The sequence below is a fragment of the Alexandromys fortis genome, unplaced genomic scaffold (assembly GCF_014885135.2).
Source record: "Alexandromys fortis isolate MF-2015 unplaced genomic scaffold, M_Fortis_MF-2015_v1.1 scaffold_6, whole genome shotgun sequence".
In the NCBI taxonomy this organism is placed as follows: Eukaryota; Metazoa; Chordata; class Mammalia; order Rodentia; family Cricetidae; genus Alexandromys; species Alexandromys fortis.
This window is the reverse complement of record NW_026067902.1, coordinates 18189842-18216109: the sequence shown is the minus strand read 5'-3', so window position 1 is coordinate 18216109 and position 26268 is coordinate 18189842. Positions and strand designations below refer to the sequence as shown.

General features: G+C 46.8%; 1 protein-coding gene and 1 long non-coding RNA gene across 12 annotated transcripts in view; one reads left to right on the top strand and one right to left on the bottom strand.

Annotated features, from left to right (window-relative positions):
- The window catches only part of Stard9 (StAR related lipid transfer domain containing 9), an 86826-nt gene that overhangs the window by 47494 nt on the left and 13064 nt on the right, over positions 1-26268 (top strand). For 7 of the 8 annotated variants that reach the window (XR_007590428.1, XR_007590429.1, XM_050134420.1 and 4 more), the window contains 10 exons: positions 611-682; positions 3047-3226; positions 7737-7788; positions 8076-8213; positions 8751-8836; positions 8920-9023; positions 13064-13254; positions 13714-14188; positions 15477-25550; positions 25694-25891. Coding sequence is in view for 6 of the 8 variants with exons in the window: in XM_050134420.1 (XP_049990377.1) it covers positions 611-682; positions 3047-3226; positions 7737-7788; positions 8076-8213; positions 8751-8836; positions 8920-9023; positions 13064-13254; positions 13714-14188; positions 15477-25550; positions 25694-25891 (11570 nt within the window). In the remaining 2 variants the exon portion in view is untranslated. The remainder of the gene's footprint in view (positions 1-610; positions 683-3046; positions 3227-7736; positions 7789-8075; positions 8214-8750; positions 8837-8919; positions 9024-13063; positions 13255-13713; positions 14189-15476; positions 25551-25693; positions 25892-26268) is intronic. The other variant, XM_050134421.1, reaches the window with a different exon arrangement.
- LOC126496799 (uncharacterized) lies at positions 16-24448 on the bottom strand. 4 transcript variants are annotated; one of them, XR_007590432.1, is made up of 8 exons: positions 24314-24448; positions 21092-21222; positions 18242-18346; positions 15955-16183; positions 11646-11798; positions 9470-11530; positions 2415-2560; positions 16-381 (listed from the first exon to the last, which is right to left on the bottom strand). It is a non-coding gene; the product is annotated as an uncharacterized lncRNA (long non-coding RNA). The 4 variants fall into 4 exon arrangements; XR_007590434.1 differs by having other exon boundaries at positions 11343-11530; XR_007590435.1 differs by lacking the exons at positions 16-381; positions 2415-2560 and adding an exon at positions 3234-5825 and having other exon boundaries at positions 11343-11530.

Sequence of the window (26268 nt, the reverse complement as noted above, 5' to 3'; positions counted from 1 at the left end):
TATGTGGCAGCCAACACTCTTCCATATTCTAATGACGGATGGTCTTGTCCCTTGAACAGCTGGGGCTTGTCATACTCCGTGTGTTCAAGTTTTATGTTATTGTGTGTTTGTGTGACCAGGGGTGCACACATTCATGTAGAGGTCAGAGGACAACTTCCCAGGTTGATTCTCTCCACATTGGGCTCTAGGTTCTTACTCAGGTAGCTGAGCTCGCAGAGCAAGTGCTTCCACCGGCTGAGCCCTCTCTTCATGTTTTCAGTTGGCAGGGATGGAACAAAGGCAGAAGGATGTCCTGATTTTTCTGTGCAGCTTCAGATGAGCTGGATGCCTTCTAGTGTCATCTCATGTCTAGATAACATTGGCCTTTACTGGCCTTGCTCTCTGTGGAGACAGATATGGGGAATTAGGTCCTAGAGAAAATTTTATTTTAATTCTCCTTTGTATTCATATGAGCCCAAATACTAAATGCTCCTGACTTATTTCTAATTTTGGTGGTGAAGTCTATACTTTTATCTATACTTTATCCTTCTGGAGTGTATATGATGGAACTTATTTGTAGTTGATACTGAGAAAACATCAAAACTGACCCTCCTCCCTCTTCTCTGTGCAGAGGAACATCCGCTCATTAAATGATGAACTGGATGAAAGCCTGAAGGAGGTGGTCCTCCGGAATGACCTGAAGGTGGGTGTGTTTGTTTAGTGGACCCAGGTGAACTTTCCAGTATCCTGGAGATATTTGATCTCTCCAGGTATTCCTCATGGAGGTGGGGCAGAGAGGATCTGTCTTGTTCAGAGATCATTTTTCTTCCCATTGAGGCTTGATGGTAAATGGCTTTCTATGTATTTATCTTCTTGGGTTCATGACAGCTTCTTTTGGATAGTGTGAGTAGCCTAGAAAAATTCATTTTTTCTTTTTTTGATACAGGGTTTCTCTGTAGCTTTGGAGTCCGTCCTGGAACTAGCTCTTGTAGACCAGGCTGGCCTCAAACTCACAGAGATCCATCTGCCTCTGCCTCCCGAGTGCTGGGATTAAAGGCGTGCTCCACCACCACCCGGCTGAAAAAATGATTTTCTAGTCAGCAAATCTAGTAAATTTTCTAGTCAGATAACTAGCATGTATTCACAGATTGAGCACTTCGAGTGAAGGTTTAAGGGATACAAGAGTCTTTACTCAGGTGGCCACAGGCCACTTGGATACACAGGTTGCTGTGCTTCATGAGGTGTCTGATAAGGAAGAAATCATTATACCTGTCATTTCTGGAGCAGCTGTCCTATGCTGGAAAGCAGAGAACAGGTTTGAGCTAGACTTTGAAAGACTGATAGAGAGGGAGATGACATAAGCAAAGCCGTGGAATGGGAGAGTGATGTGGGACAGTGACAGTGTGCATGCATGTGCTGCAGGGAAGACACTTCATCAAGGAGAGTTGTGAACAGAAGGTGAAAGCCATTAATGAAAAATTTAAATAATTTTGCTAGAATATTTTAAATACATGTATCTGAATGTTGTGTATTTTCCTAAGTATTTCCCTTATGAGAAAATTGCTTTCCTAAATCTAATTTTTTCTGAGCGTTCTTAGTTCTATTCCCAGGATAAGTCTTCTGCATACATTTCAGTTTCTAGCAAAAGGAAGCAAAGATCTTAAATTTAACATGGTTCCCTCATGTCCCTCAGTCCTTAACCTAAGGACTCTAGGCTTTGATACATTTACTTTTAAAACTCTGAGGGACCCACAAGAGTGGAGAGGGACAGGACAGGGTGAATGAGACTGAATATGAGCAGAAAAAAGAAATGAAACCCTGTGTTCCTGGCATTTAGTAATTATTCAGTACTTTATCATTTATTGCTGCAATTTTATTATTACATGTCTTTAGTCAAGTTCCATACAGCCTGGTCGGATTCCTCTCAGTGCTTTGTGTACCTTTGAGCCAGGTGCAGACTTAATGTAACTCAAGGTGATACATATATGGGAAGAAATGTTAGGTCAGAAGAGGAATCCTGAAAACGGAGCACATAAGAATAAGAAGCAGAGATGGGCAGTGTCACCCACCTTTGATCCCAACACTTGAGGCAGAGGCAAGTGGATCTCTGGATTCAAGTCCAGCCTGGTCTACAGAATGAGTTCCAGGACAGCCAGAGCAACACAGAGAACATTGTCTCAAAAAATCAAACAAAAGAAAAAACAATGCAGGAAGGGTAATTTTAAGTAAGTATTGATGTCTGAGAAGCATCAATTAATTGAAATAACATTTTGTGTTAGGTTTCTGTTGCTGTGAATTAGAGCTACCTGAGAGGAAGAAAGGTTAGTTTGGGCTGAGGGCATTGCTCAGTGGGTAAGAATTCTTGCTGTACAAGCATGAGGACCTGAGTTCAGTTCCACAGAACCCATGTAAAAAGCCAGGTAGAATAAGATTACCCAGTGACCTCTCTGGCTTCTGCATGTAGTCACATGACTGAACAATGGAAGTGGAAGAAGTACACACATCCAATCACGTACAGGCTTTGAGTTTTCACAGATTATAGGTTTCCATGATCCATAGTTGCTGGCCCATTGCTGCAGGCCTGTGGTAAGGGAACATAATGCAACAAATTACTTCATGACAGTTGGGACATGGGAAGAGAGGCAGGAAGGAGTCATGGACATGCTACATCTTTCTAAGGCATACTTCCTGTAACCTACTTCCTCCAATTAGGTCCCACCTACTAAGTTTCCATCGCCTCTGAAACCAATGACACCAGCTGGGGACCAAGTCTTTAAAACAGGCGCCTGTGAGGCATTTCATGTCCAATCCACGACACATTCATTTTTTTCTAGTTAAAAGAACAATGTATGCACATTGAAGAAAAATGTAAGCATTTATTGAAGGAGCTTCCATTTAGGAAAGTAATACTTGCTTATTGAAGAAAGCTTAAAACACAGGAAGCACTCACAGACGAGAAGGTACAGGGGCCTCTCTAGGGAGCATGAGGAATGAAAGACGGGGCAACGGTGAGAGTGGACTCGGTCTGCTCCCTACACAGGGAGTCTGTCATCTCGTCCCTCTGCAGATGGATCAGCTGGCTCGAGAGTGGGCGCAGAAGTGGAATGGCTGGCAGGCCATCATGGAGCATTACGGTGTGGACATCAACAGGAGGAGGGCTCGGGTGGTCATCGACTCCAGCCTGCCGCACCTGATGGCTTTGGAAGATGACGTGCTCAACACCGGTGTCGTGCTTTATCACCTCAAGGTGAGGAGGCTGGTGCAGCTCCTCTTCCTGAGCACTGGCCCAAAGTGAAGGGAGGAAACCTGACGTCATAGCCATGTTCTTAGGGACCAGACCAAGGGCTCAGAGCTGCCTTAGGACTTGTGCTCAGGAATCTGATCCAGCCACAGGTGGGACTTGTTTGGGTTTGTGCAAATGGCTAGAGGAAGCCAGAGATCAGAATGATTGTTTGTTTTCCACTGCTGCCGATGCTTTCCTGTAACTCGTTTATTTCTGTGCCTGAATTTCTTCATGTTAAGGTAAGAATAGAACCTCTTACATTGCTTTTCTGGCTTCCTGGAGCACAGTAGTGCAATAAGGAGAGCAATCCTAACCTCAGAAATATAATTAGTATAAGCTGCTCAGGAAGGTGACCCAGGAAGCTCCTTTGAGTCTGAGGCCAGTTTATTTCTGAAGAAGACAATGTCAGAACTTCTAAACTACAAATACAGGCTGCTTAAACATGGGCAAATTCAAGAGACTAGAGAGTTTTCTTCTCACACTGTCTTTCATTCAACCTGGGAGTCAACAAGGACAAGTGCCTGCCCTCCACCCCACCCCCATCACAGCACTTCCTAGAGAAGAAGAGGGAGAAAGACAGAGGAAGCAGACGGCATGAGGGAGGGTCTAAGGAACTCCGGTGGTGATGATAAGCATTCATCTAGAAAAAGTAAAAGTCTAGGCTCTCCAAATAAGAGCCCTGGCCAACCCTCATTTCCAAATGGATAATTTCAAGAGTTGACAACCTGCCTATCCCCTTCAAAAATGATCTTTAGTCCTGTGGATGGAAAAACACATTTCACATGGCCAATATTCCTGTACTTACAGAAGCTTCAATTCTGTTCTCATTAATGTCTACAGAAGACATCATAAAAGAACAAATAAAAGATGTGCATTGCTGCCATCTCTGGAGGAATCAGGCTGTTTGTCTGGGATATTTGGAAAGATGTTAGCCAAGCTCCTCGGTGTGCACGGATAAGTAAGTCCTTTGAGCACTCAGGTGGAAAGCTCAAGTAATTTACTTTCTGGTGTGCATTGCATTTTACATACATTGTCTTGTTGAAATGCTTCAGGCAGAAGTGCTTGCCTAATTTACCTTAACACATCTAAACACCAGAAACTAATTAGATCTTTCCATCATTCAGAACCATAGGGAGAGGTTAGGGATCAGGAGAGACCAGATCTGTTAAAACGTCACCATCTGGGTGGAACTTTTCTGAATCACTGATGGAATCTGGAGTGAGGAGAGGAAGTGAGATGTGAGGTGGGAAAGCTTGTGGTAGCAGCAGAGGGTTAAGAGCCATGGCTACGTTTGAATCAGACCTGGAGGCAGGGTTGTTAATTCTCATTTAGTGAGTTCACAGCCTCCCTGCTCCGTGGTGCATCGGTAGACCAGTGAAGCGACATTTTAGTTAATTTCTAATTCTCGCATTTCTGTACTTTATGGACCCATATTCTTTTTTGTTCTTGTTTTGTGTTTTTTATTTTATGGGTGTTTTTCTTGTATGTATGCCTGTGTAGCCTGTGTGTGCCCGATGCTCACAGAGGCAATGTGGGGACATTGGATCACCTGGTATGGGAGTAAACACAGTTGTGAGCTACGTGGGTGCTGAGAGTTGAACTGAGGTCCTCTGAAAAAAACAGCAGCCAGTGCTCTTAATCACTGAGCCATCTCTTCAGCCCCATCCCCATATTATTTTTATGATTTGTTTTGATTGTGGCTTAAATAACTATACAATAATAATGACCCAAGAGTCTTTACATTTTTATTAAGTTGTTCACTTGGTCACAGACCTGAAACTAGTCCCTTGGTAATACACTACCAGCAGTTTTCTCTTGGGCCACATTGGAAAGCTCCTCGGTGGGACAGGAAGAGTGGATAGAGCAGAGAGGGCTGGTACCTTGTGATAAGGGTCACCAACTGCCTGTGGAAAGAGGCAAAAGTAAGAACAGCAAACAAAGGGCCACCGAAGTTATCTGAGAGCTCATCACCTTTCTGTCGTAGTTTCACGATATTATGTGGCCCTTGTCCTTTTGGGGGAAATGTACTCTATTGTCAAGAGTCCCTAAATTAACATGGAGTTTTAACCTATTGTATTAGTTAGGGTTCTTCAGAGAAATAAAACTGATAAAATGGGAGTGTGGAGGGGGAATTTATTAGAGTGGCTTAGAGCTGGTCAAACAGTGGCAGCCTCCCAGAAGAATCCAGTAGTTGTTCAGTCCACAGTCTTAAGTCTCAACTGGAATCCTGAAGAAGTAGGTTGTAACACCAGGGAAGGAATGCCTTAGCAGCAGAGCAGATGGGCTTGCCAGCAGGAGTGAGGACAAGCAAGCAAAAAGCCAAGGAGCTTCTTTCAATGTCCCTTGATACAGGCTGACACCAGAAGGTGTGGCCCAGATTTAGAGTGTGTCTTAGTTATTATTCTGTTGCTCTGAAGAGACACCATGACCAAGGCAACTTATTTTAAAAAATCATTTAATTGGGGGCTTCCTTATGTTTTCAGAGGGTTAGTCCATGACCCTCAGGCAGCAGGCAGGCAGATCGGCATGGCACTGGGGCAGTAGCTGAGAGCTCACATCTGATCTAAAAGTTGCAAAGTTGAAAAAGTTAAAGACTAGGCCTGGTGTGAGCTTTTAAAACTTCAAAACCCAGTGATATACCTCCTCTGACAAGTCCATACTTCTTAATCCTTCCCTAACAGTTCCACTAACTGGGGGCTCATCATTCAACATGATAATGTGGGTACCATTCTCATTCAAACCACCACAGGGTGGCTCTTCTCTCCTCAAAGAAGAATTTCCTTGGCTGCATCCTAAAACCCTGTGCCCAGCTGCTGGAGTTTTGGTGGTTTCCGGATATAGTCAAGTCGACAACCAAGATCAGCCATCATACTCCTCCCTGGGCCGTGTTGGTAAAGGCTGGCAGCTATTGACTTGTATTCAGGGAGGAGAGGTAGAGGGGCATAGGGCAAACCAGAACTTTATTGCTTCTAGGATTCTTCTCACATGCTGTCTTGGGAAACCTACGAGGTCTCCCTGTTCTTGTTCCTGAAAGTGTGGCCTAGTGGTGATTTCAGGCACTTAGAAAACCTCCCACTTAGGGCAGTGTTATGGTGAAGCTAAAAAAACATGGGCTAGGGGTTCAGAGATCTGAGCTGTAGCCACAGCTTTTCTACTTAGCAAATGGGTTTTCTAGGCAATTTACTCCCTTATGAGCTTCAGATTTCTGGCCTATAATACGGATATAGTAAGCTGGACAATGGTGGCGCACACCTTTAATCCCAGCAGTAGAGAGGCAGAGGCAGGCAGATCTCTGTGAGTTCAAGGCCAGCCTGATTTACAGAGTAAAGTCCAGGAGAGCTAGGGCTACACACAGAGAAACCCTGTCTTGGAATACAAAACAAAACAGACAGACAAACGGAAATAGTAATACCAGCATTTGGAGTGTTAAAGTATTAAATAAAGCCAAGCATAATTGTAAATGCTAGTGATCCCAGCCCTTGGGAGACTGAGACAGGAAGGTGAGAGGTCAAGTCCAGCCCAAGATACACAGTGGTTACTGGTTCAAAAAGCAAACAAAAACTGGGTGGTAGTGACGCAACCTTTAATTCCAGCACTTGGGAGGCAGAGGCAAGTGGATCTTTGTGAGTTTGAGGTCAGCCTGGTCTACAGAGCGAGTTCCAGGACAGTTAGGACCACACAGAGAGATCCTGTCTCAAAAAAGCAACAAAAACATTTTTTTTTTTAAAAACTAGCAAGCAAACAAAAAGATGTCTACAAAATGTCCAGCATAATACCTGGGACATAGCAAATGTCTACTTAAGAAATGGTGATGATGGGCCTTCAAGTTAGCATCTCTGCCCTAACAGGGTGTATGGTCTCTAGTAGATTTGTCATAATCCTGGGGCCCAAAGGCTCTAGTCTTCTACTAATTCAGTGGTTTGCTTATATTAACACTGGTTGCCTGTGCTTTCTTCTACTCTCTTTCAGTTCCTTTTGACTCTAGAGGCATCTCCCCCTATTTGTGCTTTACCCTTCATAGAATTTGGCATCTCTTATGCTTCCTCTGCAAAGCAAGAAGGTAACAATTCATAAGTCTCATAGAAAGTCTCTGAGTCTCCTGGATCAAACACAGGCCACACTAACCTTAGCTGCTATGAGAATGAAGTATATGTCTATCCCTTTTACTGGAGAATTTCTGACCAACAGCTGTATCTATTCCCTGACTTCAGGGTTTGTCAGCACTTGATGGGCTTTGCACATAGTCAGTGCTGTGTACTCCTATAGTGTTACTATTTTCCTCTGTCCTCCTGGACTGCAGAGCAAGTGGATGGAAGGCAGGACAGCCCAGACTGAAGCTGGGAATGGTTCTGACAATGCTGATGAGATGGGCATGGGAAGACCCCAATTCCACCTGAGTGTGGACTGTGCTCTGAGGGCAGGGCTGAGTCTCTTTGTATTCTTGTGAAATGTCTTCTCTCTTTCCTGCCCACAGGAGGGGACAACAAAAATAGGAAGGATTGATTCAGACGAGGAACAGGACATAGGTAGGTAGTCTGACACATAGGCAGCATTTGTGCCTGAAAAGTTTACTACTGGTTTTGGAGAGAAAAGGAGTCTCTGAAGCATTAAGAGTCTGCTTCTCTTTCTGTTGCTAGCTTTTGGGTCTGGAAGTTGGAAGGAAGGAGGCTTATCTAGGGGGAGACGTTGAGGGTGGTTTCAGGTGGTGGGTATTCTTTCCACGTCAGCTGTTGGGATGGATCTTGCAAAAACTGGGAGTCATTCTCCTGAATGGCTAACCCACTCAGGTTACCCCTCCCCCACACCTCTTTAGTCCTTCAGGGCCAGTGGATTGAGAGGGACCACTGCACAATCACTAGCACTTGTGGGGTGGTCATTCTCCGGCCTACCCAAGGGGCACGCTGTACAGTCAATGGCCGAGAGGTCACTGCTTCCTGCCGTCTGACTCAAGGTAGGACTGTCTACCTCCCTGTGTATATCTGGATGAATGATGGACATCTTCAACCTCAGGACCCCACAGAGCTCAATAAAGCAAGCTTCAATCATGTGTTATTCAACCTCTGCACCGAGACCGAAGACTTCTTAATACAATCCTCCTTCTAGAACCCAAGAGTAGAGAATGACTCGTGGAAATTTGTGCTTGTTTATCTGAGCCTTGCTTTCTCCATCTGAGATAATGGGAGCATAAGGCAGGATTGGATGAAGTCTGTTTGTTTGTTTGTTTGTTGAAGTTGTTCTTAGTGTGCTGTACAGACTTGGTGTCAGTATCCCTCTAGTACTAATCCATTCAAATCCTGTTCTCTGAAACTGAACTCATAGTCTGCCTCTTCATGAAGTTTCTCTGACTATGCTGCCTGAAACTTGTCCTGCTGTTTATCTGATTGTAATTGCGAGATGTATAATTAATACATATCAACTTAGCAAAATTTATCTCACAGTATGTACTCAGAGCACAATCATGGACTGAACTCTTGTCTGTGTGTCAAAGGAGCTGTCATCACCCTGGGGAAAGCACAGAAGTTCCGATTTAACCACCCAGCTGAGGCTGCTTTGCTGCGGCACAACAGGCTTAAGGTAAGCCTGGCTGCGATTTCTGAGTGGCTGTTAGGGAAGCTTCTGCATGCTCCATTGGGCCAGTTGCTTTTTCCTTATCCCAGGTTGGAGAGGCTCTTGGCAGCAGTTGCTCTTTGGAATGGTTGGACTTGGATGGAGATGTCACTGCCTCAAGACTGGGTCTCTGTCCTGTCCTTTGGAAGGAGAGGTGAGAATCTGCTGCTTGTTCCAGTGGAGTCTCCTGGCTTTGCTTCTTAGTCCATAAGGGAATGGAACCGGGAAGGGTTTGTTAACAACAAAGGTCTGATCACATCTGGTCCTGATTGACTTGAACAAGTATTATGGCTTGAAAATGAAAGGTTCCCCGCAGGCTCCATCTTGTGGCATACCCTTTGAGGTTCTGGAACCTTCGGGAGGTAGAGTAAAGCTGGAGGAAGTAGGTTACTGGAGGTGCATTCTTGGGGGTGCATTGTTCTCCCCCATTCTCCTCTCTACCTTCCATTGACCATGAGGTGAGCCGCTCTGCACCATCCCCCACAGTGATGCTCATGCCCCAAGCTGTGGAGGTGTGGGGCCTCTGAACTAGTGGGCTAAGATGAATCCTTTTCTCAAGCGTTTTCTCTCAAGTGTTTGCTACAGCAATGAAAAACTGACCATGAGTAGTCTGGAAATGCTGAACTGAATGCCGAGTTTGTAACTCAGGTAGTCATGGCCTTCATTTGCTTCCTGCTTGGTATTTCATCTCTCCTCTCTGAAAGACATGCATCTCCCTGCCGACAAGATATAACTGGCAAGTGTTAGCAGACATCTTTGGTACTGGTCTAAACCTCACTTCCCCACAGTTCCCTTTAAATCCCAGTGCATGAGCTCATACTACATACTTCTGTTAGCTTCCAGATTATATGGCTTCCTCTGGATTCTAAAAAATTAATCTCTTCTTTATTCTCTCATAACCAGCAATGCATAACTGTGCACATGAGACAGTGGGGCCTACGAGGACAATAAGAAGCATCTTGAGATTTTGTTCTTGCTCCTGCTTCACCTGCTTTGTGATAAACTTTGAACTTTTGAGTTAGTTTTATATGCAATTGACAGCAGCTGGTTTTCTAGTTCATTAGCCTTCTTATACAGAATCTCCGTCTTGGGTTTGCCCCTGGAAGCTCTGTTGTTCCTTTTAGCTAGACTGACCTATACTGTCACCATCATATCTAACTGTAGGAAAGTTCAGCAGAGGACTTGGTACCAGTGAGATCACTAGCAAGAACACCAAGCGCCTGTGAGTCAAGATTCACAGCAGGTTCTTCTGGTCAGGAACAGTCAATGGCAGATGAAGACAGTCTTGGATCTGACACGATAGTGGGAGCTGTCAGACTGGGGTGGGGGTGAGCAGTGAACCCTCATAGAGTGCTCACAGGTTGAACTTTGCTACAGCAGAGGTTTAAGGGAGTGTGATCCTAGGTCTTGGGGTCTTGTGGAGTGAAGGGCAAGTTGGAAAAACTGACAAAGATATGCAGGCCAAGAAGAATTAGGATCTAAGGTCAAAGTTCTTGTTTTCTCAGAGAGGATTTCCTGTTTTGTAGGGAAGCTATGAAGGAGACTTTGTTTTGGGTAAGGTTTCTGTTAGGAAGACAGAGTGAAGACCTGGTTTTTCTCAAAGTGCAGAGTTTATCGGGAACAACACTGCAACATAGAGAGCTCCGGATACAGAAAAGATGCATTGGAATTGGGCAAACAGACTGACATAAAGGCTGTGTGATCTCAGGCCAGTCACTTACTCTCTGACCCTGTTTCCTTACCTCTAAATTAAGAGTGTGGCTATCCCCTTCCAGGGATCCTGTGATAAGACCAAAGGATTTGAGTGGGCATACCCACATTCCCATGGCCCCAGTGACTGTGAGGCTCCAGGAAAGCTGCTTTCCTTTCTTCCTTTGTTCCTTGTCTCAGGTAGCTCACTGTCCTCCCCAGAGTGCTCTGGAGTCTCCTCCTACCTTTAAAATCTTTAGGATCCTCAGCTCCATGGGCACTGACATGATCTTTCATCAACACTCAGAAGGAAGATGCTCTTTATCCGAGGACAGTGAAGGGCTTCAGAATCAAAGCCTCTCATATGGACTGCCCCTACCTTTCAGCACCAGCTTGAGGGCCTATAGGTTGTGCTGGGTCTATCCATCTACAGTAGCCAGTATCTGGTGCCAGCCCTTGTTAGGTGGTATGCCTCCCAAGCTAGTGATTGGACAAAGAGGTCAGGGGGTGGAACTGACAGAGGAAAATGCATGACCCGGTCTGGATTTGTGGGCAGTCTTTTCCTTCTACTCTTACCTGGGCTTGGCTCCAGGGCTGCCCTCATCCTAAGCTGCTGTCCCTCGTTTATTCCTGGAGGAGCATTTCAGAGGGCCAGAGCTTTTTCTAAACTGGAGGGAAATGGCCATTTTCTCCTTGTAGTAGTGATCTGGACCAGGAAGGAATTTTGTCCTCCAAGATGTGCTCTTTGCATTTCTCATTTGGAGTTGGGGGGTGTGGCACTTACCTTTAAATGTCTAGATCCCAGAAGAAGCTCTCACTGCTGCTACAGTAATAGTAACCACTGCTAAATCCTGCTGCAGACTGTGAGGCCCTGAGATAGCAGAGGACAACTGCCAGGGAGAGCAGAGGGTACAGAAGAGTCCTGGCAAAGTAGGTGGTGACCAGGCAGTATCTAGGGGATGCTGGAGTTACCTAAGATGAAAGGCAACCATTGTTAGATATAGGTCCTTGACTGCCCAGTAATGAGAACTTGGTTTTGGTACCACATCCAGACATGTAGCATAGTTATTTTCTTTTTTTAACCTACCCAGGGAACTTGAAAAATGTGCTTAGCAGAGGCATCCTTTTGGCTGAGGCTGTGTGGCAGCTTGGGTAATTACACTGTCATCCTGCAGTCTTCCTTGCAGCCCCATGCAGAATTGGTGCAGCTGCTGCTTCCCCAGAAGGAATGAGCGCTCTCCTACAAACAAGCAAGTTGTAAATCTGAGAACTGGGGAAACACCCAGGGAAGAAAACTGAGTAACCCCAGGGGATTTAGAATATATGGATCCCTACTCTGCTTCTTGGATCTGATGTTCTATGGGTTTTAGCTGGGTTTATCTAGGCATCACTGATGGGTTTGTGTTTATAATTCAGCCATTACTGTGGCCTCAAGTTTGGAGTCTTAATACAAGCATACATATTACATATATGTAAATATATGTACAAAATGTTTTGGGTTAACAGTTTTTCTTTCCAGTATTTCTGAAGTTTTTTTTTTCTGTATTTCCTGGGGGAATTTTTAGTAGAAACCCTTAATTCTTTCAGTTCTTTCATTTTTAAAGGACAAAGTGCTTCTGTGTGTGTGTGTATGAATGTACACGTTTGGAGTATGTGTGTAGGCCTAAAGGTGACATCAGCGTCTCTCAATGGTTTCATTCTCTTTATTAAGGCAGGGTCTCTCACTGACACCAAAGCTTGCCAATTCTAGACTAACCAACTTGTACTGGGGAATCCTCTGCCTTCCAAGGGCTGGGATTCCAGGTAGCTACCATGCTTGCTTGGCTTTTATATGTATTCTGGGATCCAAACCCTGATCCTCATATTCACATGACAAATGCTTTCTCCACTAAGCCATCTCCAGTCTAGACAGAGCTTCTTAATTTAGCTGTCTTTTATTTTACTTATTTATTTTTGAGACAGGAAAACTAACTTCAAACTCATAATTTTCCTGCCTATGCAACCAGAATATTAAAGTTAAAGGCATGTGCCACCCCACACTTGGCTTTTTGTGCCTTTAACTCTTATGATTTCCTTATGAACTATGTGGTTGAACTTGCCTTTAATCCCAGCATTCAGGAGGCAGAGGCAGGTGGAACTCTGTGAGTTCAAGCCTAGCTTGCTCTATATTGTGAGTTCCCAGGCAGTTAGGGCTAAATAAGGTTACTCTGTCTCAAAACAAAACAAACAAAATATAAACAACAAAAACATGTTTTACTCTCATAATTTCCTTATGAAAGTGGATTTGGGTTTCTGCTAAACCCACAATTCTAAGAACATGATAGTCTGATGACTCTTCTCTGTCCCCGTTCTGTGACTTCATGAGTTGCCTATGACAACACACCTGTTTGTTCCAAGTTGCCAGATGCCTGAAGCTCTTTCTACCTTGTTGAATTCAGGAGTACTCTCAGAGGGACTTAAGTCTGAGTTTGATTTGCTTGGGTGACCCTGGACCTTTTGTCACAGGAAAGTGCTGGAAGAGGAGTGTGACAAGGACCAGCAGACATCAAGAAATGGCGAGATCTCCCACAAAGCCCAGACTGAGCAACAGCAATGTTATGTGGAGGATCTGAGGCAACAGGCTGTAGAAGGGCAGAGTAGTGTTCAGAAGGACCCAGAATTGGACCAGATACATAACAGTCAGCAGATAAAAGACAGTAGGTGCCTTTGTCTAAGGTCTGCTTCGTCTGCCTTCTTCAGTTCCATGCTGCCAAACTTCTGTATTCTGGCTTTTGTTGTCTTTGTGATAAAATGGAATCTTTTGTACTAGGTGTTCTCTCCTTCTTTTAGAGACCAGAAGCTCACACAAGGGGGTTGGAAATAAGCAAATGGACTGCTCTATGGCCCCTCAGAATGATGCACCTTCTGCTGAGTCCCTCCAGTGGCACGCTTGTCTGCGCATTTCCACCCACCCCACTTGTCCACTGTTACATTGAGGCCTACACATCTTCCTTTCCTTCCCCTTCATTAGGGAGGCCCTATAGCTCTCACTTGCCACACCACTCTGTCAAATCCATTCCACTCCTCACAGCTCCTGCCATGGCTGGAGATGTCTGAGTCTAGGCAGCCATAGGCAGAAAGTGCTGACCTTCTCTCTGGGTGTTTTTGGTTCCCAGACCAGCAGTGGCTACTCAGAGAAGAGACCAGGCTAGCCAGCTTACAGGAGGCACAGCAAGAAGACAACAGTGGAGAAGAGAAAGAACTTGAGACCTTTGTGGCACCTGATGCTTGGCTTCCAACAGATCCTCAGACTCTACCATCCCCTCTGGTTCAAAGCCAGAAGAGGGTGCTGCAGCTGCAGCGCTTGCGGACACGCATTTCTCGGGCTGCAGTGTGGAACATCAGGCAGAAAAAGGTCTCATTCCAGCTGGAGAGAATTATTAAGAAGCGGAGGCTGCTAGAGACCCAGAGAAGACTGAAGCAGCTCAGGGCACTCTTTTGGCTCCCAGATGATGGTGCCTCCAAGGCCCCAAGTTGGGTCTCCAGCTCTAACACCTCACACTCAGGTTCTCAGCGTAGAAGCAGATGGACAACTTGCAGCTCTCTAAGCTTCCGAAGGCTCTGCAGCCAACACCTGTCCCGGCTACACAGGTACCAGTGATGTGCACCAGGAGCGGGAGTTAACCCAGCTGTCCAGGCAGTGTTCTTTACTCCCCAGGGCTTCTTGATGTGTGAGGTGGAGAGGTGTTTGTTCCTCTGGTCCTTCAGGCTTCTCTCCTCTGTCTGCATCTTCTCACAGGCGGGCTGTTTCTTGTCCTTGCAGAGCCACTCTTGCTCCCAGCTCATTTCCTCTTCTACAGGAGCTTGCCTCATTTGCATGTATGTTTTAGACCTAGACTGTCCAGATGCAGCTTCCTCTTTGTCCTGCCTCCACAGGCCTCCTTGATCTCACAGGCTGCCTCCTCCCTGAACTGACACATGACTTCCAGGCTCCTGTCTGGATCTGCCTCCTCTGCTCCTCACTCCCTGTCTGCTGTCACAGGGTGGGAAGCATATTATCTCCCAGATTTCCTGGAGTAGAGGCTCATGTCTTGCTCTGTGTATCCTTGGCCTTGCTCAGAAGATTACACAATGTTTGTTGCTGTTATGCTTGCTCACCTTTTTGTTCTTTAAATAACTGAGCAGAAAAACCAATTTTTTATTATGGGAAAACTTTAAACGTGGACAAAGTTGCGAGACTTATGCAGCACCTACTTCCAGCAATTATAAAGATGTGCTAATTCATTCCTGGTCCTACCATCCTATCTTCCAAAGTATTTAAAGCAACATCATGTAATTTTAATACCATTTCTTTAAGTATGTACCTCTAAAAATATATTCTGTCATACCTACCAAATCATATCTACCAAGATCATGGTTGATAGCGTGGTAGAATCTAAACCCGGGTCACACTCCATTTTCTCAAGATGCTTCAAATGTGAATTGGATTTTCAAATCAAGATCTAATTGGATTTATATACTGCCACCTACTGCTAAGTTTTTGAAGTTCCTATAGTAATTCTTTCCTGTTTCTTATTAGTGTGCAGAGTGGGTGAGTTCTGTAGATGGTACCACCTCTTAGATCTATCTGCTTGAGTCTTTATAGGATTACAATTGTTCCTGCTTTCCTCACATGGACAACTGCTTGAAATAGAATTCATTTAAACTTTTTCCTAAGATAAAGCAGTTGAGGGCGGGGGTTGAGTGACAGTATGCATCTGAGAATTCTGAACGCCAGGGTTCTGTTGTCAACAGTCTGCTTTTGTATGTATTGAGCAGAGGACTGTAGGACACGGTGAGTGGCATTGGCCTGCTTTCCATCCTCTCAGAGCCATATTCCTTCTGTTGATAGTACGCAGGGGACATTACTTTTCTGAGATGGCTTTCCTTATTTCCACAGTGCTTTCATGAACTGGGATCCTTCTACCATGTCACCACCTGTTCCTGACCCAATTCACCAAATACCAGAAAAAACCCTATCAGCAGATTACATTCCCCAGGCTACTGCTTACCCTCCAAGAACAGGTTGCCGGGGCAAGAACAGCCTCCATCCACCAGGCTGGAGGCGCTATCCTGCCAGGGGAGCCTCAACCAGGAAGGGAGTCTCTACCCAAGGCACCTGTCTCACTGTGAGCCATGAGTCTGTCAGTAGCCAGAAAATTGAGTCGTTGAGTAAGCAGTCCTGTCAGATGTCTTCCCAGGGCCTAGCAACTAAAAAGCTAAAGTCAAGAGATGGTTCAAGGACCCACACCCCTGCTGCACAGACCAGAAGAGCTAAGGGACTAGAAGCCGCTGGCAACACACAAACTGCATGGCAAAAAGAGGGGAGCTGTGGAACCTACAAGGCTCCCAAGGAAACCACTGCCCACTCTACTTACCTCAGTGGAGCCGAGCAAGCAGCTGGGCATGGGAAAGTAATTACGACTTTTCAGACAGAATCCAAACCAACACCTCCAAGCAAGGCATCAAAAAAACATCAGAGGGTGCTGGCAGCTAGGGCCAGAGATATTGCCAAAAAGTTCTCTCGTTCGCCTCATGGCAGTTCTTTAAAAAGACAACCTAACACAGGGGATCCAGACACGCTGGCCTTCTGCACAGATTCCAAACCTATAAGGGATTGTGTAAGAGAGGACAACGATTTATCTGACAATGATAGCAGTTACTCAGTGGATTCTCTCTCTTATGTCTATGCCAAAGTCCCAAAGGATCGGCTGAAGCCAGAGGACCTTCAGGGAACATGGCATCTTCCAGCTCGAGAGAACTCTGAAAGTGACATTAGTCAAATATCTGAGGATTCACTTGTTGAGAAAGGGTACCACAGCCCCTCAGAAGACTCAGGGGATGAACATTCCACCATGAACCATGGGCATTCAAGGGCCAGAATTTCAGTCTCTGTGAGACACCTCCTGAAGCCCTCAGACAGTACCTTATGTGGTCAAGCACAAAGGAGCTTTTCCCTGGACAGCCTGACTGATGCTGAAGAACTGGGAGAAGATAGGCAAGAGGAACCTTTCCTTGGTTCTTCTGATGAGATGCCTACAGAGACTTTTTGGCACCTGCACAAGGCCGCCCTACCTGCAGTAGACCAGGAGGCAACATGCACGCCTAGCCCTATCAAGCACAGAACAGGAGTCAGGCCTAATGCCTTCCTGACAAAGAGCAATTCATTTTACCTTGATCCTGAGTTCCAGCCCCACTGTGAGCAGCCTGAGTCAGAAATGGAGGCAAGCTATTCTGAACAAGCCAACTCTCTCCAAGGCATGCAGCTTACAAGAGAGAGCCCCCTGGTATCTGTGGATTCCTGGTTCTCTTGTGACTCTAAGGTCAATCCCAGCAGCCCCTCAGCGACTGTGCATTCTTTATGTCCAAGTCCTGATGTACATGAAATTCAGCCCCGTGATGAGATGCCTAGACACAGGCTAAATATCGAAGAAGTAAAGCCACCAGGTACAGTCCTGTCACCTAGCTACAAACTGCCCCAAGGCAGTACTAAGCCACCCTGTAGTTCAGGTTTGTACATAACCTCTGCTTCTGATATATCCAAGCCCTCAGTTTGTGGAAGTCAAAGGTTCCTTCAGCCAGGAGCTGATGGTGTCTTCCGGGACAAAGAAATTCCTGACATGACCTACCACGGCATCTCTGAAGAGTCGCACAATTCTGACACGTCAAGTGTGCTGGCTCCCTCTGCCTCCTCACTGGCTCATGAAGGTAGTATTCATGTGAAGGACTGGGCTGCCCTTCAGCAGAAGTATCTCTTTGAACTCTCTAATTCTGTTTTGGAAGCTGTGGGAGAGCCCAGGCCAGCTTTCTCCTGCCTGGAGGAAGAGTCTAGCTCCCTAGCTGAAGCTTCTGATAAAGTAGATACTCAGTTGCCAGTTGACCCTGGGGTATCTAAAAATTTAGATTTCAGCTACTTTCCAGTCCACATATCAAAAATCAGGCACTTAAGAGCAGAGAAAGAGCATGACAGTTTGAGTGGCAACTTAGAAAGTACTTCTGATCTCTTGAGTACCATCGAGAAAGGGAGTTACAATGGGGCATACTCGGCAGACCTAGAATCACTGACTTCTGAATCTATAAATGCACAGACCTGTATAGCAGGAAATAAGACACCAAATTATATGACAGAAGCATGGGAAGTCAAACAGACCAGCTTGGGAGGGTGCCTTCAGGGTAGCAGGAACCCTGGGCTGATAACTTCCTCTGGGCAGTATTTCTTCCAGAAGAAGGCTTTTCACAATCGTGATATCTTACCTACCAAAACAGACCATTGGCCCCAAGATGGGACTCTTCTTGAAAAAAGCACTGTTGTTCAGCCAAGACTAAGTCACAACAGCTGTCAGCAGCCACTGCTGGAGGAGAAGGCAGATTCTCAGCAGCATGCCAAGGAAGCAGATGGAACACATACAGATGCTTCTTGTACTTTCCCATCAGGTCCAGAGCTCTTCCTGCACTCTGCTCCCTGGAGTCCCTCCCCATCTTCCCTGCAGCCACCTTCCTTGGAAACATTTTATGTAACCAAAAGCAGGGATGCCCTGACAGAAACTGCCTTAGAGATTCCAGCCTGCAGGGAAGCCTGGGTGCCATCCCCACCCCCCAGGGAAGCCTGGGGCTTTGGTCATAGCTATCGGGTCCTCCAGAAAGCTCACTGGAGGAATAACTTACCCAAGTTGTCACAAGGCCAGAATTCTAAGACTGATGCGTCTCAGCAGGTGACAGTGAGGCCAACTCATCTGAAGACAGAAGTCACTGAAGAACTGGAGCAACGCTCTAGAAATACGAGAAAGGAAGGAAACCACCATTCTGCTTACTGTTTTTTTGCTCAGAACAGACATCATCTCCCTTCTACCAGCCTCAAAGTTTGTGAATGTGGAAATCAACTTGGAATTTTAAATAAAAAGTACAGCCTTTCAGTCCACGAGGAAGGAGGAGGGGCCTCTGCCTGGCATCACTGCAGTGTTGCCTTTGACGGCTCTGAGTCAAAGACTTTGCTCTTCATCTGTGATTCCAAGACAAGTGGGGAAGAACAGAGCCCACTCCCACCACAGATCCAGGCCTGTGCTGTTCACAGCCGGTCTTCATCTGGAGCCAGGTCTGACTTCATTGGTAAGATCACCAATTTGGACCTGGAGAAGGTCCTACCTGAGGAAACTGCTCTTCCTTTGACATCCAGATCGCTGCACAGTCGAGTAAGCAGCCCGGAGACCATGACAGGAGGTGGGAGCCCACCTCACAGGTGGGAAGGGAGGAATGAAACAGTGCTTCCCAGGGAGGTGATTTCCAAAGACATCCAGCAAGAGTTTAGTCTTCCAGGAACCCAGTACACCTGTGAAAGGTGCCATCTAGCCATGTGCTCTCAGGAAAGAAAACCTAGAGAATGCAAGGCTCATGGGCAATCCCAAGAAATAAAGTCCAAAGAAGAACCTTTGGGAGAGAGACAGAATAAGAGAGTTAACAGTGCCGACGAAATGGCTAGGCTGATCAGGAGTGTAATGCAGCTGGAAACTGACATCTTAGAAATTGAATCCAAGCAGAAGCAGCAGCTTCATGTTTCTCAAATGCCAAGTACAGAGTTTATGCTCCAGGACCTCCAGGACCAGGAGAGGGCTGACCATGGTCTGATGCCAGGAAGTTCTGGAAAACATCCATTCTTTGAGAGTCAGCCAGCTTTTCCAATACAGATTGAGGATGGTATCTTTGGAGACAGTGAAGCTAGGGAAATGGAGGGTAACAATGCTATCAGTAATAATGCCCAGGTTCAGAAAAGCATAGGAAGCCCCTTTAGGTCAAGGGGACATGCACAAAAGGGGAAGTCTGAGAGTGAACACTCACACCCACCACCTGGAGTAGATGGGCATGCAAGAGACATGTGTGATTCTTTGGAGAAGGACATAGCTCTCAGAGAGCCTAGCAACATTTCAAAGAGAACGAACGTGTTAGCCAGTGCTCTGCCATTGCAGCCCATTGTAGAGAGCTCCCCTGAGAAGGATGACAAGCTGCTAAAAGCATCATCAGACTTCCAAGACCGGGCTTGGGCCTTGGAAAGTCTCAAGGAACCAGAGACTATGGGAAGTGTTCAGGAAAGCCAAACTGTTGAACTCCCAAGTGATTCAGAGTTGGAGGATGCAAAAACTCACAGGAGAGTTGAAGAACTGGCCATGGAAAAGGGAGGGAAGCTGCAAGAGACTTTGGTCTCACTGACCCAAAAACTTCCAACTCCAAGCCAGGATTGTAAGGGTACATTTTTCAGCCAGGAAACTGTCTCCCCATTCCATAATCAGACAGGCTTCTCTGCAACTCTTCCTGATATAGAACTGAGTGGTACCCAACCTTTGGGTTTTCCAAGCTTACCAAGAAGCTGTTTGCATGCCTCTGATACTAAAGGCATCTCTTCAGCTGAGTACATGTTAGAGCCTACAGTGTTGAAAATTAATAGAAGTTCCTTGGCAACAGGAGTAGGGCATCAGGATTACAGTGGAGGAGCCAGAAGCAGTGGCCCACAGGGAAGTGGTATAGGAGATGCTTCAGCTGCACACACTGCCTGGTGTGAATCTGTGACGCCCACAGTCATGAGAGCTAATGATCAGTCACTTATACCAGAGAGCATTCTACTAGAGACAGAGGACTGGATAACAGGAAGCACTAGCTCCCAAGAAGACCAGAGAGGGGACTTCAGAGTCACTTCAACAGGCTTGACTATCCAGGAAGATTTGGGTTTTGAATCTGAGGCAACTGTACAAAAAGAAATAAACAGTTCCTTGGACAGCGTCTCAAGGCAGGCTGAAAAGAGGGTCAGTTTCCTCCTACAGGAAGATAGTGACCAGGGTGAGGAGGAAAGGCAGACGGAAGAGAAGTCCGATCAGCAGTCTGCTAGCTCAACATCCTTGTCTCTACCGAGGGCGCCGGATCCAGAGCCTCCGCTGCTACCTGACTCCTCTATACATGCATCCATATGTCTGGCTATCTTGGCAGAGATCAGACAGGCAAAAGCACAGAGGAAGCAGCTTAATGACTTTGTGACTGAGGAGACAGCCCTTCCTTATGAGACTTCACAAGAAGGGTGTTTTTCTGAGGCTGCAGGTAGGCCTCTGGAGCAAATGGTTAAATTAGGGTGGGGAAGCACCAGGAATGGAAATGAAGCTCGAGGACTGCATATGGCATCTCCAGCTGCTGTGTCTGTAGACCTCTTGGATGCTGAGAAGGAAATGCAAGCCATGCTTCCCAGTGCAGGGAACTTTCAGCATCTGCCCAGTCCTGAAACTGACAGAGGACCAGGGCATCATTTGCTGGCTTCCTCTCACATAATCCCAGGTCTAGAAAAAAGACATTGTATTAGAGAGTCAAGACAGTTTTGTGGAGCAAGTGGATGGTCTGAGTCTTCTGAAGTCATAGAGACAAAGAAAGAAACATCCAGAACACTGCCCTTTGTTGATCCTTTGGCCTCAGACAGGCTTCTTTCTATATCAGCTGTAGAGCAGGATGGGAGGGTGGGATCAGAGAAAGTGTCTGTCTTACCTTTTCAAACTTCTTGTGATGATCCTGGCAGGATTCTGCATGGGCAAAGTCAGTTAGCTGCATGGAAAACTGCAGAGGGCATATCCTTTGGTAGTCAGGACAGCATCCCAGAGTATCAGGAACCTAGACATCTAGATTGTACATGTGGAGGAGGCTCAGTTAAAATCTTAGTGACCACACAGGAAGGAAAAGCAATCCATTATGAATGTCAGTCTGTGATCTGTCATGTTGATAATTCTGCAGGCCTTTTAGGGCCCAAGAAAGACCATGTCCAGTGCTCAGATGCTTCTACTGGCTTAGAAGAAATTAAGGCAAGTCCAACGCCATGTGCTGTTCAACCAGGGGCTCCTAAAAAGGCTGAAGCAGAAGCTCACACATATCATCCTGTCCAGTGGAGAAATGTTGACTCTGACCTGGCAGAAGCCCATGGAGCTGACAAGAATCCAAGGTCAACTCCACTTGTAGGTCAGATCCCTAGCCTGCATCTTAGTGGACTTAGAAAAGAGGTGCCATGTCTGTGCCCAAAAGAGTGCCTTGTCTTAGAGGGGAGAACTAGAGGCAGCAGGCCACTTGACTCATCTTATGAGGAGGAAGAGAACAGAATGATTTCTCAACTAAGTGGTTCTCAACCTACTGCTGTTCATGCCTGCTGCTCCCATGCCTCCACTCTGCCATGTTATAGAGACGGTGTCCTTAGGAAAGGAACTCCTCAGGCTGCCCCACACCCTGTCCACTCACCTTCCATAGTTCCATATAGGGACTGTGAAGTGGACAGAACAGTAGAGAGCTTTCCCAAGTATAAGCATGTTAATGTAGAACCTGGGTCTCTAGACAACAGCGTCCCCAACCCATCCACTGCAGCTGCTGTCTCCTCTCCAGCTCAACGCCGCTCTTCCCTATCCACCTCAGAAGTGAAGGCAAATGGCCTCACCCATGTAGCTACTGGTGGAAGGTCAGTTGAAGGTTCTGAGGAAAACATTTCAGGGAAGACCAGCATTGCCCCTAAGGATGTTTATACAACCAATCCTGCAGGAACACACTCTGAGCCACTGAGGACTTGGAAGGATAACTCTGTAGGGGAGAATGCACAAGTCTCTCAAACCAAGCCAGAACCTCCTGTAGTGACTCAGGGACCACATACCCTAAATTTAAATGAAGGATCTGTTGATGGTACACTGGTAATAGCAGCTCAGTATGGACATTTAGAAAATACTACCAGACACTGCTCAGGAAAGACACAACCTTCCACTGAGGTCAGGGGTCACAGCTGCTTGGGTCCTCAAGCCAATTTTATAGACAGGTTAAAACACATCTGCCATCCTCAAATTGAGACTTCGTGGGAGGAAGAAGAGCAACAAAGAGAGCAAGCTTCAGGAGGTGGCAAAGACCATGCCCAGGTCAGAAATCTATCATCTTCAAATGAAGGTGGCTTTGATGGCTCTCATACTAGAGATAATGAAAGAGAGGAGATAGTTGTAACCAAGTCTCCTGTGTCTCAGACTTTGTTTTCAGACCTTGCCGGCTCAGCTTCTCTGCCCTTGGGGCAAACTGAAACATCACATCCTGCTGCCCCGACTCCTGGTCAACTCCACTCTGGAAGGGAACAGCTGGCTCTCCGCCCCAGGCATGCACTCCCAGTGATTGCAGTCTTCTCTGGCACTAAGCATTCCAGGTACTCCCCTAGACCTCGGTTCTCTGTGATCAGCTCCTCTCGATCTCTTCAAGAATTAAATTTGAGTGTGGAGTCTCCTTCCCTGACAGATGAGGATGCACCGAGGCCAAAGAGATTGTGGAGCCCCCTTCTCAGGGGCCATTCCTTAGAAAATCCATTGCCAACATCTCCAAAGACTCAGGATTGCAATCAGAAAGCTTCTTATAACTTGAACAATAGTTCCACTGAACACGAGCCTCTGAAACCTGTCATTCCTCCTTATCCAACATCATCTACTGTGTCATGTATGCCAACCCCTGATTTCATGACTAACTGGATGCCTGGTACTTTGGAACAGGCCCATCAAGGAAAGACAGATAAACTAAGTGTCCAGGGTATGCCAGAGAACTGGCACTCTCAGGTGGACAAAGAAGTACTGCACTTTGGTTCTAGTGACAGAAATTCCTATGTCCTGCCCTGGTGTCCACAGGGACCTGTGCATATTGGCTGGAAGCAGTATGTGTTTGGAAGCGCAGTTGATGACTCTTGTAGCCAGAAACCCCAATGCCTAATACCATCAAATATGGCTCAGTGTTCCAGCATGGATAGTGCCCTGGACGACAAGAGATCCCCATTTCATTCCCATATAGGGACTGACGCCAAAACTGGGGATCAGTCAAGCATGCACAACAATATTGAGAATGACCAAAGTTCAAAGGAAGACTGGGAAATAGGGAGTTCCTCATTTGCCATGGAGAAGCCCCATATCTTGACTAGATCTGAAGGAGTTGCCTCAGCTTGGGATCCTGACACGAGACCTTCATTCGAGGGCTCTTCTGAGAGGAGAGGCTGTCTGAAGAGTGAGTGGCCTCTGGCTGGAGGGAGTGCCACAGCTGCAGTAGATAAGATCATACTGCTTTGCCCATCTGAGACAGGCTGTGCTGTGGGGCAGGCCAGGATGAATACCTTTGAGCAGGGAACACAGACCCTGGGCAGCAGGCTCCACTGGAGTTGCACCGATATCTCTGCTCAGTCTGATGCCAGGACAATGTCAGACTCTGAACTGGCCTCCTGGACCAGCATGCACAACCTTTCTCTCCACCTCTCACAGCTTTTGCACAGCACTTCCGAGCTGCTTGGGAGTCTCTCTCAGCCAAATGTAGTCCCAAAGGAGCAGAATATCAAGAGTGACTCCCCAGATGAGGCCCCACAGGCCCTCATGATGGACGGTTCTACTCAGACCACTGTTGATGAGGGTATCCAGACGGACCTGGCCTTACCACCTCTGCCCTTCCAGGCCCGAGATGTCAAGCCTCAGGAAGTCAGTGTGATCCTTGAAGTGATGGACTCAGGTGTCACTACCGTGGTTCAAGAAAAGGGAGATGTCCCAGAAGTGTTTGAGAAGAAAGGGGCAGAGGAAACAGACTCCCCAGATCCCCATGAAGGAAGTACCCACTATAAGCCACAGAGCCCTCCTGTGCCCTCATCACACTTGATGAGGTTTCAGAAAGCCCATCTTGGGCAGAACCTTCCTTTTATGAGCCCCCCAGCTTCTACTGATGTTTCCTCACCTGCCAGCCTGCAGCCAGAGGAATCTTCCATGGTGGTCAACAGTTCCATCATCTCCCATCACTCAGGGCTCTTAGTTGGTACTTCAGAGTTCACCCAGGAGCCTAGTACCCAGAAGAACATGGGCTCCTCGAGTGCCGTGCTGGTGGACAGGGCTTCCTCTCCGATCCTTACATTTAGTGCCAGCACCCAGGAGTTGAGCAACCCCTTAGTCTGCGTGACTCTGTCAGCTCCCTCAGCTCATCCTCTTGAAGACTTCCAGGAGATTAACGTCAGCCCTGACCTTGCTGTTGGTAACCCAAGACCTTCAATGGATAATTCTCAAGCCACTAATGAGTCTGGTGTCTCTCAGAGAGTTAGGTCTCCGGATGGAGAAGGCAAGAGCCCTTTAGAAAAGTGTCCTGAGAAATTAGTTCTTGATTCTAGGCCCCCATGCAGCCCACATCAGAACTCTAGCCTCCAAGTTAGTGTCTTAGGGCAGGCCCTTCAGCAGCTTCAACCCACGAGCAGCACTGGAGACCCAAGCAGACTGCCATCGCCTCCTCCAAGACACAGGAGCCTGAAATTAGATGACAGCTTTGTGCCTGAGAAGGTGGCTTCCATGGAGCATGGTCCACAGGACAGCAGGAGGCCAAGTCAGTGGCAGGGCAGGATAGCAAATGGGGATGAGAGCTCAGTGTCTATAGTGGAGCCACAGCCCAGCCTAGATCTATCTTCTTCATGGAGAGGTCTTCAGCCCCTGAGCCCTTGTCCTGTCTCTGATGCTACAGGGCTTCAAAGGCCTACTGTAGAGTCACTTCAGGGCTGCCAACCCGTGGGGGTGCTCTGCCCTGGTTCACATGTGTGTGTGGCCTCTGATCTCCAGCATCACAGCCTGAGGGACCTCCCAGTTCATAACAAGTTTGATAACTGGTATAGAGTTCAGGATAAATCTTGTGGAGGGCTGCATGTCAGTGAGAATCTAGGGGTCAGGTGTGATTCCACTTCTGTAGACCAAACACAAAGGCCCCTGCAACCTCCTGACGACTACAGCCAGGATCCTGAGTGGCTCCGATTGGAGCACATCCCTTTGCAAGTTGGGGTCCAGAAACCCTCACTCAGTGTGGAACTCACAGAAGCAAAGCTGCACCATGGATTTGGGGAGACAGATGCCCTGCTGAAGGTGCTGCAGAGTGGGACAGGGGAGGTGCTTACTCCTCAAAAACCTGCTATATCCTCTTGGGAGAAGCCCTACGCCAGGTAAGGGTCCTGGACCTGGAGGGTAGGGTGGGCAAGGTAAGGCAGGGCCTTAGGAAACTTAACAGTAAGATGTTAGCTCTGCCCTTGCTCCCCTCAGGGATCTTCAGGACTAGCTTCAGTGAATCAATCACATTTTGTCTCAGGCAGAAAAAGACCATAGAGACCCTCAGGAGAGAGAGGGCTGAGCGACTTCATAACTTTCGTCGAACACGAAGCTTCAGTCCCCAGAAACAACTCGGCTTCCTGCCCAACAAGGATCTCCCCACCTGGGAATTTGACTTGCCCAGCAGACGCCGAGAATACCTGCAGCAGTTGAGGAAGGATGTCGTGGAGACCACTAGGTAAGGATGAATCTAGAGCCCACTTCCTGCAGGCTCTGTGGGAAAAGGGACTAGAATTGAACATCTCAGAGGTTTTTCCAGGTTTCTGGATAAACTGAGGTAGATGTGTGGAAGTCTAGGGCAAATGGAAATAGGATGTTAAGGGAATGGGTATAGCTGTGCAGAAGATGGACAGAGAGAAATCATGAGAAAGCATTAGACAAAAGGGACTCATATGTTATGCAAGTCTGTGTGCCTGGGTCTTAGAATGGCTCGTTCCTCTCTTTCTAGAAACCTCCCTGAGAACGTAAACAGCAGGAGGTTTGCTGAGCCTGCTAGGGTGGGCAGGACCATACTTTATGCACCCATCATGTTAGAAGATGACTTTCCCCCTCTGT